At 40.7% G+C, this 14,942-nt stretch overlaps 1 protein-coding gene across 3 annotated transcripts in view; it reads right to left on the bottom strand.

Annotated features, from left to right (window-relative positions):
* Window positions 1-594: 594 nt before the first annotated feature.
* DDAH1 (dimethylarginine dimethylaminohydrolase 1) overlaps window positions 595-14,942 on the bottom strand; it is a 174,323-nt gene continuing 159,975 nt past the window's right edge. For all 3 annotated transcript variants that reach the window (XM_032296386.1, XM_032296389.1, XM_032296387.1), the window contains exons 5-6: window positions 6,964-7,107; window positions 595-3,653 (exon numbers count right to left, since the gene is read on the bottom strand). In XM_032296386.1, coding sequence (XP_032152277.1) covers window positions 3,537-3,653; window positions 6,964-7,107 — 261 coding nt within the window. In that variant the 3' untranslated portion in view covers window positions 595-3,536. The remainder of the gene's footprint in view (window positions 3,654-6,963; window positions 7,108-14,942) is intronic.

Below are 14,942 nucleotides of genomic sequence, written 5' to 3'. Positions count from 1 at the left end.
CTGAAATGTTAGTAATAGTTATCGCTGGGTGATAAAATTGTGGAGTAGTTTTTTCTTTTGTAGATTTTTGTGTTGCTTGAATTTTAATAGTAAGCAGTTATTTTTACAATCATCAAAACAAAAAAATACAAATTGAAAAAACTTGTTGGAAATAAAAAAGCCTCAATTTTTAAAAACCTTCAAATTTTTAAAAAGATGCTTACTATAAAACAAACAAAAACCAAACTCTTCTATGAGCAAATAAAAAAATCATTCACCTGCCTCCATCACTGAACCACGTAACTATGTGCTGACTGTGGTTAGCAGTGAAAGGGAAGAAGGGACACCGTCTGAGGAGAAGCACCGGGGAACACAAGGTCTCCTGACTTACTGTGCACAATGGGCACACTTGTTAAGTGCCTGAAGTATGAAGTATCACTTCAAATATTATTTTAATCCAAGCTTTGATGGCAATTGATTTATAGGTACAGTATTTTTCTAAGTTCATAGCCTAAAGGACAAGAGAGAAAATATCCCATGACTGACCGCAAAGAAACGATGACTTCACTCCCCATGGCAGTTTCTATTGCAAAGAAAAGAGACATACGCTGTTGATCACAGTACAACTCACACTTTATTCCATTGTGATTGGTATACATGTAAGACTGAGACGGCAAGAGACTAAAAATCAGTGCAGAACTTCTCTGAACTAAAGGGCCGTGAAAGGCATGATTGGTTTTGGCACACAGAGCGAATAACTATACATTGGCTGGAATGAGGTGGTCAGGAAAATAAAATGCACAAATCTTAACACCATGTTGAAATCACGTCTGAGTTCTGGAGAATGTTAAAGGGTAAATAATTACAAAGACTGACATGCAACTCTTTACCTTACATTATTCATCTACAGACTATTTTTCTCCCTCAGAGATGAGGAGATGGCCTTAGTCATCTGTTCACAGCAGCTGAGAAGACCAATCAATGCACATTAGAAAGATCTGCCTGATTTCTACAGTAATTCATTATAGCTGAAGAAATAATGCTAAATAATGTATTTTCTATGTATCATCCTTTAACTAAATTGAATCGCATCACCCAAGTAATTCTGACTTAACTTTTACTTAAATATAATTTCTCATGTCTTTTAATGTCAAAAAGCAGTTTATGTTAGTGATCTTTGCCAGATCCATCGTTGTCTATCACAATGGACAAGAGGAAAACGTATGTGATAGTATATTTCCTTTTCAAAAATAACATTATGCTAATTAGAACGTCAAAGAAGTAATATGCTGCCAGTAATTTAGGTTTTCACATCATCAATCACATAGGGAGTCCAAAGAAGCCAGCCTAGCATGTAACGTATCAGAGCAGAATGCACTGTAGAGGAGGCACACAGAGTCTAAGTGATTTCTCCAAAGAGAAGGAAAGACAGAAAGAAGCAAAAGAAAGGAAAAGTGAAAAACAGAACAATTTGTTACAAAAAAAAAATCTATTCACTTGCAATTGATTAAACATAATAGAGAAGAGTGCTTTGATTTGAGATGATAGAAGTAAAGATATTAAAAATTATATGCCAGTAAGCCTGAACTGGCTGATTGGGTCATTTTTCCTGTGGTTGTTTTTGATTATGTTGAGCTCTCATAGGGAGAATTTTTGCTTTTGCCAATGTAGGGCCAGATTTAAACCCAAAGGGCAACCTTAACTGCTGAGAACATTTTTTCTTTGTTAACTTGGGCATGTGGCTAACATTCATTCTCTCTCTGGTAAAAAGAGATTATTCATCGCTGATGAGATGGTTCAAAATATGACAGTGACCAAGACGTGGTTTATTCACAGGATGTACATAATTGGATATTTGCATGTGGTATGAATTAAAAAGTTAAGCAACAAGAGAAGGAGGAGAAAAAAGCTTTTGCAAATTTCTGGCATAAAATCCTCAAATAAGAAAGATAGTGGTTAAGGATGTCTTCATTTTCTCAGAGGTTTTTCTCACTTCCATTTGCTATGGGGGAAATGAATGAAAGTAATTCTCTTCAGGTCACCAACATAAGGAATATTTCTCTGCCAATATAGAGGTTAGCAGAGCAAGACCTGAAATGATATTTCTTAATCTCTCTGATTCTTAAACAAGCCACAGCAATACAGGAAAGGTGGAGATGACTAGGAAGTGTGATAACGTGCCTGGATCAGTTACCATTCCTTGGAAAGTACCGTTTCCCCAACCTGTTAATAGGCTGATTCCTGCAGGTTTGAGTAAAGGAATCATCTCTTCCTTCAGTGCTGCATTGTTCTTTGTAAGAGACCCATGTCAGTTGAAAGTTGTGTAATTTAAAGGCTAGAGAAGAAAGAAATTTAAATTGGATTCCACAGTAAATATTCATGGCATTTCCAAGGAGAATTGTCCATTGTCTGGGGTTGGTTTCAAGCGTCAAGGCCATCGCTTCCTGAACACGTTCATTGATGAGGACCTATTTACTCTGCCTCATACTAGACTACCAGTAGTCATTTTTAGACATGATGTCTCTTTTGAAAGAAATGACTTTGCTAGACCAGGATAACTGCAAGGGGTTGACGACTGGAAATGGGTGAGTCAGGGTAGTTGGAAACAGAAATGAGTTGAAGGAAAAAAAAAAAGAGTTCCTCCAAGGTCATATATGGTCAGTAATGAAGCAAAAATTCATGGTATGCGACTTAAAGATTTTCTAAGACATTGCAGCCATGGGATGTTTCCAAGCCTCTGATCTTTAATCTCTTAGCAACCTTCTGATATTAGATTTACCTGCCTAGGTGTGGTGCCCTACTTCTGGAATTTAGATCTCTGGGGCAAACCCTGTCAGGATGTGCCTGTGTGTAGTTAACACTGCCTCAGAGGGCAGCTCTGATTTTGGTCACAGTTCTGCTGAGGAGCCTGTCTTCCCCTGGTGGGGGTTGGGGGAGGGCTGTTAGTGGCAGATGTAGTCAGAGGCAGAAGAGACCAATGGCAGACAGGGTGGACCTGCAGGAAGGCAGCCAGAAGGAAGGACCTTGGGTTTTACCCAAGGTCAAGGTGGCTGTGATAGAAGAGAGAGAGGCAAAAGTAACTAACTGGATAAAAAGTTTTCAGAATTCAGAAGTAAAAAAGAAAGGAGGATTGCTGGACCAGGGAATTTCACAGGAACCCAACATGATTCATGATATAGAGGGAAAAAAAAACAAGCTTATCTGACTGATCAAGAAGACATTCTTCAGAATATATTGGCAACTAAACAATTTTCACACCAATAATACAAACACTAAATGAGTGTTTTCTTACTATGCTTAATCACATTTGATAATTCATTAGCTCTGTATCTTCTAGGTTGCTTAATTCATTTAGCAAATCCACAGCTTAGGTACCACCGTGAGGGGAGGGAGGGTGGGGGTGCTGAATGAAGCAATTCAACTTAGAATCAAATTTTGTAAACAAGAGTTAGTAGCACAGTGGCACAGTAGATTGTCAAGGAAAACAACGGGAGTGGGCACAGAGTCATCAGCCTTGCCTGTGCGGTCTTGCCGGCTACCAGGGGTGACTCTGCAGCTCAGGAGTCTACCTTCTTGTTAATTAAAACTGAGCAGCAGGTGAGCAGCCCGTCCACCTTTTCCAGTTCAGACATGCTCACAGGGATCAGCATATGGTCCTTCAGTTTCTCATAAACCTACAGTGAGAATTAAGGGAAAGGAAGCAAAGAAGGATTATGTTTCTGCCTGTTTTACCATCCTCAGAAGTGGAGAATCAATTTGATTTGTGCATCTAGGCTTTTCATTCATTTAATCCCAAGACACACATGTAGTCTCAACCACACACATGCCCACAGTCATCCCCACAGAGCTGGTGGCAACTGGTTAACCACTAGCTCTGTGCTTTAACCTCAAGGCCAAAGATGTGTCAGAAATGTGGTTTGGCTACAGGTGCCTTTACTCTGCCATTGTCACTACTAGATTAAGTGGTATGTGGAAGTTGGTAGCCACGTGTTCAGTGTGAATATTACTCTCTTCACATTTTATTTTATATATTTTTGGAGACAGGGTCTTGCTCTGTCGCCCAGGTTGGTGTACAGTGGCACGACCATGGCTCACTGCAGTCTCAACTTCCCAGCCTCAAGCAATCCTCCCACCTCGGCCTCTTAAGTACTTGGGGCAAACAACAGACACACCACCATGACCGGCTCATTTTTATTTTTTATTTTCTGTAGAGACGGGGTCTCACTATATTGTCAGGGCTGGTCTTGAGTTCCTGGGCTCAAGTGATCATCCTACCTTGGCCTCCCAAAGTGCTGGGATTACAGGCATGAACCACCACACCAGGCCTTCTCTTCACACTAGCTGGGCATGGTGGCGTGTGCCTGTAATCCCAGCTACTCAGGAGGCTGAGGCAGGAGAACTGCCTGAACCCAGGAGGTGGAGGTTGCAGTGAGCTGAGATCGCGCCACTGCACTCCAGCTGGGTAGCAAGAGCAAAACTCTGTCTCAAAAAAAAAAAAAAAAAAAAAAAGAAAAAAAAAAAAAAAACCTTCTCAGCTATACTAAGTTTATTTTCTTAGCAACACCACTGGAAAAATTTGACAAGATATAATGTAAGTATTTCAGGTTAAACTGCTTTTAAATTACAGGTGTGAATTTTATTAGCATCTTTTGACACTAACAGAAAGCATGTGTCAAAACTTTGAATCTATAAAATCAGATTTTTCTGTGATGATCAAACAAAGCATATTTTTAAAAAGAAAATCACTTGAAAGTGTACTGCCTAATTACAATGCACTGTGCTGCTTTAGGAAGCATTGTGTTTTTTAAAATTCAGCACAGTGGGTTAATTAAGAGTGTTGGAGTCAGAGTAGGGTCCCAAACCCAGTTCTGTCAATCTACTACTTAAAGAATTATTTCAGTGAAGTGACATTCCCTCTGAGCCTCAGTTTACTTCTCTGTAATATTGGAATAGTAATGCTGCCCCTATATGGGCTGTTACAGGACTGAATAAGTTAATATACCTGGCATGCCTGGCACCCTGCCTGGCACTGGGGAAGCCCTTGGTAAACAGGGATATTATTAATATAATTGTTATTTTTGAGAGACACATGGCTGAATCAGGGGGCAGTGAATAATCATCTGGTGGGTCAGATGATCGGTGTGGCTAAAGAGGGATGAATGATTCAGACCTGTATTTCTCAAAGTGAGTTCTGTGACTGGGTGCTTGTTAAAATTGCAGATTCTAGGGTGGGGGTCCAGGAACTTGCATTTTTAGCAACTCTGATGTGCATTAAAGTATGAGATCCATTATTCATCTAAGAGCTGGGTAAGCCCCAGTCCTGGGTCAGGAGTCCTCTATTTTCCTTAGGTTCACACTTTCAGCCATGGAAACAGAAAAAATTATCTGTGTCTTCTCCCCACCCTTTTCTTCTTATCTGCTCAGAAGGATAAAATTTTCCCAAACTGTGATTGGAGGGTGAACCTAGTAATTATACAATATTGCATATTTAAAAGGTAGTATAAAATATCTTCTAATATTTGTAAAGCTTCAGACCAAAAAAAAAAAATCGATGATTATGAAATGCTCTTCTGTAATACATAGTATAAATACCTTGTTCTTCTGGCAGAGATGAGATGCTGAGTGCCTACAAGATATGGATACTTGAAGAATCTATGGATGAGCACTGTTATGTTTGCTTGGTAGGGTAAAATTGAAATTACTAAAGTATATGGGTAAAATTGGCAGAGTACTCTGAAAAGCAAGGGAGATTTTCTAGACTAGGAAAGCATTCCAGATCCAGAGACAGCTCCCTTACTGGAACACAAAAGCAGAGACTGCTGGAGGGACCAGTTAGCTGATTCCAAGTGTACCGTATTTCTTCCTGCTCTATCTTTTCAATGAAGAGCTTTTTGTTACCTAGCACATGCAGTTCTTCTTTCTGCAACCCTGACAGTGAACACCCACCACTCTGGATCATTCATACTCCTCTACCTAAATTAACAAATGGCCAGGTGTGGTGGCTCAGGGCTGTAATCCCAGCACTTTGGGAGGCTGAGGTAGGAGGATACTTTGAGCCCAGTTCCAGGAGACTAGCTTGGGCAACACAGGGAGACCTTGTCTCTACAAAAAATAAAAAATTAGCCAGGTGTAATGGCGCATGCTTATAGTTGCAGCTACTCAGGAGGCTGAGGTAGGAGAATTGCTTGAGCCCAGGAATTTGAGAGGCTACAGTGAGCCATGATTATGCCACTGTACTCCAGCCTGGCAACAGAGCAAGATCCTGTCTCAAAAAGAGAACTGGGCATGGTGACTCATGCCTGTCATCCCAGCACTTTGGGAGGCTGAGGCAGGCAGATTGCTTGAGCTCATGAGTTTGAGGCCAGCTTGGGCAATATAGTGAAACCCCATCTCTATTAAAAATACAAAAATTAGCCAGGTGTGGTGGTATATGCATATAGTCCCAGCTACTGAGGCTTAGGTGGGAGATCTCTTGAGCCCAGGAAGTGGGGCTGCAGTGAGCCAAGATCATGCAACTGCACTCCAGCCTGAGTAACAAAGACCCTGCCAAAAAAAAAAAGAAAAAAGAAACAAATGGCCCTTTCTGAGGGGCAGCTCAGATCTGTCAGAAAATAATGATACTGTTGACCATCTAATTGTAGGTCTTTATGCTTAATGAGTATCTGAGGGTGGGAAAGTACATTTAATCAGATCTGGAGCATAGACTTGGGTAAGTACTTATTTGAAAATCTGAGTATTTATTTGAAAGGCTTTGAAAATTCGGTGTGATCATCTCAATTACTAGGCATGCATTAGTGAGCAATGACATGAATGAGAAAAGTGAGTTAAATACATTTTCCTTGTGCCCTAAATGGTATTATCCTTTCTTTTCTTAATGGTTTGATATGTATAGAGGAAAAGGAGGCTCCTTTTGGTCACTCCATTATGAAAGAATCCCCAGGGAGGCTGACCCAGCTGTAGTGGCCAGAAGGGATGGTTTTTTACCTTTGCACTTTCTGGATACTCTTCTGGGGTTCGGTGCAGCAAGACGTGCCCTTTGTTGGGGATATTTAGATATAAACAGTTTGCTGCTGTATCATCAGGCACAGTGAGTTTGTCGTAGCGGTGATCACTCATCTGTTGCATGATCTATAAAGAAAAACAAAGCAGGCCTAAGCAGAGCATCTCCCCATACTCTCAAACAGAAGGAAGACAGTGTGGTAGAATACAAGCTTGTAACTGATGCTTTAGGCTGTTCCTCTGTTCAAGCTCCCATCTATTACCTCCAGTCACTTAGAACCAGACAAGGAAAACTTGATTAGGCTATGTCTTTGGAAGAATTGCAAGGGTTTTTGTTGTTCTTTAAAAGTATGTGTTTGTCTCTCTTTTTCTCTCTTAAGGTTTTCAAACTGTCTACTATTTTTCTAGTCTTTGTTCATAAGGCTTATCAGTAAGATGCAAAATGGCTACATGTAAGGCTCAGCAGGAGTTTTGATATCTTTGGCTGAGTAAGCAGGGCTGCCTCCTCTACAGGAAAGAACCGCCATGCCAGTAATCAGAATAGTCAATAAATCTGAATCTCATTTAGCAATAACACCACACATGTGCACACATACATGTACACACACACACACACACACACACACACACACACACACACACTTTGCTCTTCCATATACTTTTTTGGGAGACAGAGTTTCACTCTTGTTGACCGGGCTGGAGTGCGATGGCACAATCTCGGCTCACTACAACCTCTGCCTTTCAGGTTCAAGCAATTCTGCCTCAGCAACCCCCCCCCCACCAAGTAGCTGGTATTACAGACATGTGCCACCACGTCCAGCTAATTTTGTATTTTCAGTAGAGACAAGGTTTCTCTATGTTGGTCAGGCTGGTCTCGAACTCCCAACCTCAGGTGATCCACCTGCCTTGGCCTCCCAAAGCGCTGGGATTAGAGGCATGAGCCACTGTGCCTGGCCTGCTCTTCCATATACATTTGAGCTGAATTCATCTGTTCATTGGCAGGTGATGCCCTTAATACAATGAACATGAAAACCACCTGGGGAGAATGAGAAAATCATATTCCCAGGCTTCACCTTAAGGAATGCTGGTTTGGCAAATTCTGGGTGAGGCAGAAGAATTTTGCATTTTGAAAGCTCTACAGATTATTTTGAGGTAGAGGGTCCCTGGACCACAACTGGAGGAAAAAAAAAAAACTACTTGGCAGGTCTGTTCTCCAAATGATGAGCTTATTAGTATCTTAGCATAAAATAACTTAAAAAACAACACAAAAATGAACTCTGCACAAAGTTTAAAATACAACATCAAAACTCTCAAAAAAAATAACACTCCTCCCCCTAAACAACAAAACAATACAAACAAATATTATTTGGGGCTTAGTCATGTATGCTCTTTCTATCCTTTATCAGTATCCATACATTTTAAAGGAATCTGTTGAAATGTCATGCCAGGAAGGTATAACATGGTCTTTTCCATAATCCGGCTCTAATCTACCTTTACAGTCCCATCTACTTTTACTTTTCAGTGTTTGTATGGAAATGTGCTTCATATTACTAGGCATACATTCCCACTCAGTCACGGGGCACTGGATAGTAAGATTTATGGTATGAAGAGCAGAAGAGAGACAGCATGCTTCCCGTAGAAAATTCATTCCTAAGAGTGGCACACAGTAAGCTCCTCCTGACTTACCAGTTAGGTAAATCATTCACTTCTAGTGTGGAATATGTCAAGGATGGAGAGAGGCCAAGAGCCATCCCATAATGGAATACCCTTCACATGGAAGGAACATCAGGAATGGGGATGAGCTGAAGCACTGTATGAAAGGCTGAGACCCAGATGAACAGGACACAGACTCGGTTTTCCAAGAGATTACAGTTTAGTGGAGGACACTGATAGAAAATTAGATAATTATATTACAATAAGGACTAGCAGGGCACCACACCAAACATTTTACATTTATTATCTAATCTAAAAATTCCCATTTTACAGATGAAGAAACTGGACTGAGAGAGATCAAATAACTTGCTCAAGGCCATTCAAACCCAGATCTGTGCAACTCAAAATGTTTCCTAATCATTTCACTTTGCTCTTTCTCAACTCCTGTAGCAGCAAACTACCTCCTACAAACTACATAACACCTACTTTTTCACATTCACTTGGCACTTATTATTTATTCTCTGGCAGCACCATTAATCCTTTTCTTGTACGTAATCCTATTATGACCTGGTACAGTCTGGTATAGGTAAAGAACTGGATATCTCTCTTGCACTTTTTAATTTAAATTGTTCCTTGAAGGGATAGGTCCATAGAGGGGACCACCTATGGAGTGGGTCCATCTTTAAAGCCCTAATTAGAAATCTTAGATCTAATCCAACATGTGGGCAATTAAGAAGTTATAGACACTCCTAAAGATTAACTTTTCTAAGAAACTTAACAACATATTCAATTTAGCCCTCTTTATGAAATGGATATGCCCAGAAATAATATGAAGAAGTTTGAGAGGAAAAAACCCAGACCCAAGTAGCTCTTTTGTTATGAATTGCAATTTAGTTCTTCTTATGCAGATTTTCTTTCTGGTTGTTTCCAAAACATAATAATAGCAGCTTCCACTTATTACTGTGGACAAGGGAACAGATGAAGACCCTGAGCTCTGGAGCCAGGTCTGAGTTTGAGTGTGAGTTCTAGCCTTTATTAAATGTGTAAATTAAGCTTTTCCCCCACTTCTTGGTTTCCTCACCTATAAAGTTGGAATAACAAGTCTTTCATATACTTATTGTGAAAGTTAAATGAAGATAATGTATAGATTAGGTACAGTAATAAAGCCTTAATAAGATGTTAGTATTTTATGACAGCATGACCAGACAAATGAGGTTCAAGATTATAGTCTGCAGTCCTGTCTATTATTCTGGCAGACTTTAACCTCATTCGTAACCTGGCTGAGTGTGGTGGCTCATGCCTGTAATCCCAGCACTTTGGGAGGCTGAGGCAGGTGGATTGTTTGAGCCCAGAAGTTTGAGACCAGCCTGGGGAACATGGTGAAACCTTGTCTCTACAAAAAATTAGCTGGGTATGGTGGCACACATTTATAGTCCCACTCCTCAGGAGGCTGAGTGGGACGATTGTAGAGGTTGCAGCGAGCCAAGATAGTGCCACTGCACTCCAGCCTGGGCCACAGATAGTCTGTGTTGGAGTCCAATCCTTACTCTTAAAAACCACAAAAGACTAGACTTACTATATTCTCACAATTACTTCTTCAGCTTCCTTCTTTCTAAGGTCTACGTTAACATGTAATCTAGCAGTGTTGCAGGCTTAGCATCCCTTCTGCCTAGATCCCCTAGAGAGAGAATTGCTATAAAGTTCCCAAATTTTTCAGAATAAGGACAAATTTTACTATGAGTTTTTGTGCAGTTTCTCTCTCTCCAACCAGACTGCTGGCTCCTTGAATGCAGGTCCAGGCATAATGAGGTGGACAGAGTCTGGGCTTTAGAGTCGGAAATGTCTGGGTCTGAAGCCTTGCTCAGCCACACGCTAATTGTGTGACTTTGGGAACCTCACATATGCCCTCTGAGCCTCAATTCCCTCAGCAGTAAAATGGGATGGGAATGCTATACCTATCCTCCGTAGGGTAACTCTGAAGATTATTTAAATAACAAAACAAAACAGATAATGTACATAAAATGTTTAGTACAAGTTTCCAGCAGATACTAAATGTGTAATAAATGTCAGTTCACTTCACTCTTTGTTTCTTGCAAGTCACTTGGCATATAGCAGGTGACCAAAAGATGTTTGCACTCACTGTTTCATTTCTTCATTCCTTTCACCTTTTCAAAGGCTATGAAGAACCTCAGGAGGGCACTGTGATGAGCTGTGTGGTCAATCACATGGGTAAACAACTGAATTCTCTCAGAGAAACAAAGTACAGTCTATGTCCAGAAACAGAAATACATTATTTTTAATGTGAAAAAATATGTCTAAAAGGAACAAGGCCAAGGTTTGTCTGTTTTTCAAAGCCATTCAGAAGGGCACTACACTCTGGTCCTAATTCAAATGAGTATGGATGACAAAGTAAGACAACAGGGGGTAGACCTGGACTTACTTACAGAGTATGTAGCACCTAAGGGCATTCAAAGAAAGAAAGGAAAGAGAAACCTTTGTGTATATCAAACTGAACACATAAACCTCTGTCAGGTTGTGATCCCAATTTAGTAAAACAGTCCAGAAACCCAATGGGCAGATTGACTTCTTCATAGTAGACTGGGGCTGCCTCAATGTGCAAAGTGGCAGTTAGGATTTCTGAAGTTTCTAGACAATCGCTTTTGGTCAGTCTCACAAATGTGCTTTTTTCCAGATGCAGGGAATGGGATTCCACTATGTCTGGATCTCTGTTTATTATGTGCTGTTACGGGTTGACCAAGATGGCTAGTCTGCTCATGTTTGCAGTCCGAACTGGATGGTCATCCCGTCACATGAATTACACCTAGTTTACCCGAGAAGTTCAGGATTTCTTCCAGACTGCTGTTCTTTGAGCTAAAGGTTTACTAAGTAGGACCCCAGTGACTTGAGGACTCCAGAGAGATCCTTACAACATGTATGCACAGCCACTGCTACCTGGTCAACCTAGACACAAACAACAAAATCTAGAAAATCGATTACTCCCATTGACTTACTTTTCTAAGCAATTGGGAGAATTGTGTCTAGCATATTTTGGCCCATACATTTGGGCTGAGTGCTCCCACCACTCATAATCACCAGATAACTTCCAGTTGGTTTCCCAGTTTAATTCGTGGTCGGCAGATGCTTCACTGTACTCTTTATCAACAGATAAATCACCCATGTCTCTTAGTACCAGATGAGTTGAAAGAGAAAGAAGCATGGCCAGACCACATTTCCTAGGCCTGACTCTATTCATTGGATCCACAGCAGTCTGAGCAAATCCCCCACCTCTCAGCATGACTCATGCATGTCCGGTGGTGACTACAAAGCAGAAGCATGGAATGTTGTACATTCCAGAGGAAGTGTTCTCAGGGATTGTTATCAGTGCTGACTTCTTGTTTACCAGTGAGGAAACAAACTAAAATCTCCAAGGTTGTGCCCATCTCAGGAAGCACCACGTGTCACTGGAGTGACGGGCCTGTCCATTTGACTTCAGTTGTTTCCATCCTCTGCCCTGTCCGCTAACCTCACCTCCTTGCATGAACAATCCTCACCCCTACTTGGTTCCTATTTGAATTGTTCTTCAGTTACTGGCATCTATTTGAAATTCTAATCACTGTTTCGCTTCACTTTTTAATGGTTTTTCCTTTTCTGAGCATAATTTTTATCATTTAAAGCTTCTGGTGGGGACATTCCTAAACTTACTAGCATAAGGGCCAGTCCTATTTGAGGATAGTTTCAATTTTTCATTACTGGGAGGAAAGGAATCATAATATCTTTACAGGGAAAATAATTTAATGCTGAGAATATATGAAGTAATTCACTGTTAAGTTCTACTGAGAGTTACTCTTAAAATAAATGTCTTAAAACCAACAAAGCCACCTTAGCAGAAGCTTTTCAATTAATTTATCAAGACTCCATGGTTATCATTTTAAGACAGATTTAAGAATATGCCCAAAGAAATGACTTTTAATAATGAACAGGCCCCATTTGGAGCAGTGAGTGGTTCTGCTTAACTGAAAAAAAAATACAAAAGGGATGTCAGCCGTAGCCTTTCTAAATGAAAGGGATTTGTGGAGTGGTAACTGTAGATAACAAACAAGAAATATGCTTTCCTCCCTGAAAAAACTAAAGGTGCTTATTATAAACACAAAGAGATTTTGTCTTTTGGAACAAAGAACAGGTTTCTCCTTTCCTGTCAGAGTGATTATTTTCCTTTCTCTTGTATGTTGTTACGGTCTGAATAAGCTTACCATTTATTTGTAGCTGGGTTCAGGAGACACATATGTACACAAGGCAGGGCGCTAGCCATTCAGCAGGAAACATGCAGAGAAAGATGCAGGAAGGCTGCCTCGCTCTCGAACACCTTTCACTTCTTATACCCTAATGGGCACTGTGAGGATGTGCTCACGCTGTGAGGATGCGCCTGGCAGGGCATCACCTCAAAGAGCTCGGGCTCCTGAGGACTGGGAAACAGGGAGGCCAAGGAACAGGTTTTGTTTCCCCTTTGTGGATGCACAGAGGCTTTGTTAAAAGATGAACACCATTTCAAACATCCCCAGAATGCAGCTGTTGGCCGTTTAGTTCTGTGTTCCAACATTTTTTCCTAAAAAAGCATGGAGAAGGTGGTACTGCTCCAGTGCTGTATGTAGTGTTCTTCCAACCCCAGGGACTGTTAATTCCTCCTCCTCACTGTGCCCCAAGCCATAACAGAAAGGAGATGCACCTAAACTCTCCACATGTCACCACAAATTCCTTTCCCTAAGTGCAGATTGCTGGATATCCTGAGAGGCCCCAGACTCAACTCTTAATTATACAAATGAGTTCTACAGGATTTGGGGGAAAGATCTGAGAAGTCAAGTTGCTGTTCCAAATGCCCTTTCTGAATTTTGCCAAAGAAATGATTCTAGTATGTAAACTGATTTGAGTGATGATTATTAAATTGGATCAATTGGGGTCAGTTCTGTTCAACAATCTATTATGGAGCGCCCCCTTTGGGCTAGGCACAACCGCAGTGTGAGGTGGGAAAGGGAAAGAGATGCCTTCAGGAGATGAAAATCTATCATTTAAGGCAGGACAAGAACATGAAGGTATGCTAAAAAAGGGTAAAAAGAGAGCCAATCTCACTTTTATCATAGGCAACTCCTTAATGAAGAAGGCACACAGCCATAGAGAGGAAATGGCTTTGAGAATCGTCATGGCCACGCCGTCATGGTCTGTTACACAGCTGCTGGTTGGAGAAATTGGCCTTGCTCCCCAGGGTGGAGCTGTCACAAAACAGAGTGGGAACTGTCTGGCTTTCAGCCCAAGAGAATCTGCATGGCAAGTTGCATTAACAACCAGGCATTTCCGGCAGTTCCCAACATTTCTGGGAATTTTCTCATCTAAAGGACTGAAAGCCCACTCCATTCTCTTGCTTCTTACTCACGCTTTCTTTGTATTACAGTAATTATGTTTTAAAAAATCCTGGGCTATGTTGTTTCATGTAACAATTTAGAACTTATTGGCCAAACTCTGAATCAAAGGCATATAAAATGTAGTTAGAGATGTTTAGGGAATATTCAAAGCACATATTTCGGTCACTCATAATTCATCCTTCATATATATATATATATATATATATATATATATATATAAAAATATACATAATGTACCTGTCTTAACATATCAAAGCTAAACCAATATTAAAAACAACTGATTACTGAGATGTGCAATATATGATGCCCAAGTATACTTTTCATTGCTATTGCATATCTAAAATCATTCATTTATTTATCCATCCAACAATAGTGTATTGAGAGCCTGACAATATAACAGCATTAAGCCTTGGAGGTCTTTTTAAGGTTGAGCCAATATAGCTATGGATAACATTCTAAAACTGATAGCATATTTTCATGTTTTATAGTCTTTTCACAGACTAGTTCAAAATGAACACTGCCTGAGAGGGCTTTAAGATGGCCCTGGACACCTGTCCCTCAACAAAGAAGAGCCAAAATAGCAAGTAGATAATCATACTTTGAATAGACATCTAAGAGAGAATGCTGGAATTTAGCAGAGAAGTGACAGAAAACACCTGACATACTGAAGGAGAGGGAGGCAAGGTAGACAGCCTGGCTGGGATCAGCTGGGAGCCCAGAGAGGGTCCCTAGTGAGAGGAAAGGGTAAGTGAGAGATTCCCAGTGGTCCATGTTCCCACGCTGACTCCAAAAATCCTAGTCATAACAGTCTCTTATCCCCCAAGGACTCTGAGACTGGTATTCCTGGGGTCTGTGTGGCAGCACTGCTCCAGAGAGGGAACTCCCTCTGGGTCCTAT

This window comes from Sapajus apella, unplaced genomic scaffold (assembly GCF_009761245.1).
Source record: "Sapajus apella isolate SASKATOON/1434 unplaced genomic scaffold, GSC_monkey_1.0 scaffold36, whole genome shotgun sequence".
Classification (NCBI taxonomy): Eukaryota; Metazoa; Chordata; class Mammalia; order Primates; family Cebidae; genus Sapajus; species Sapajus apella.
This window is presented reverse-complemented; position numbering and strand designations above follow the sequence as displayed.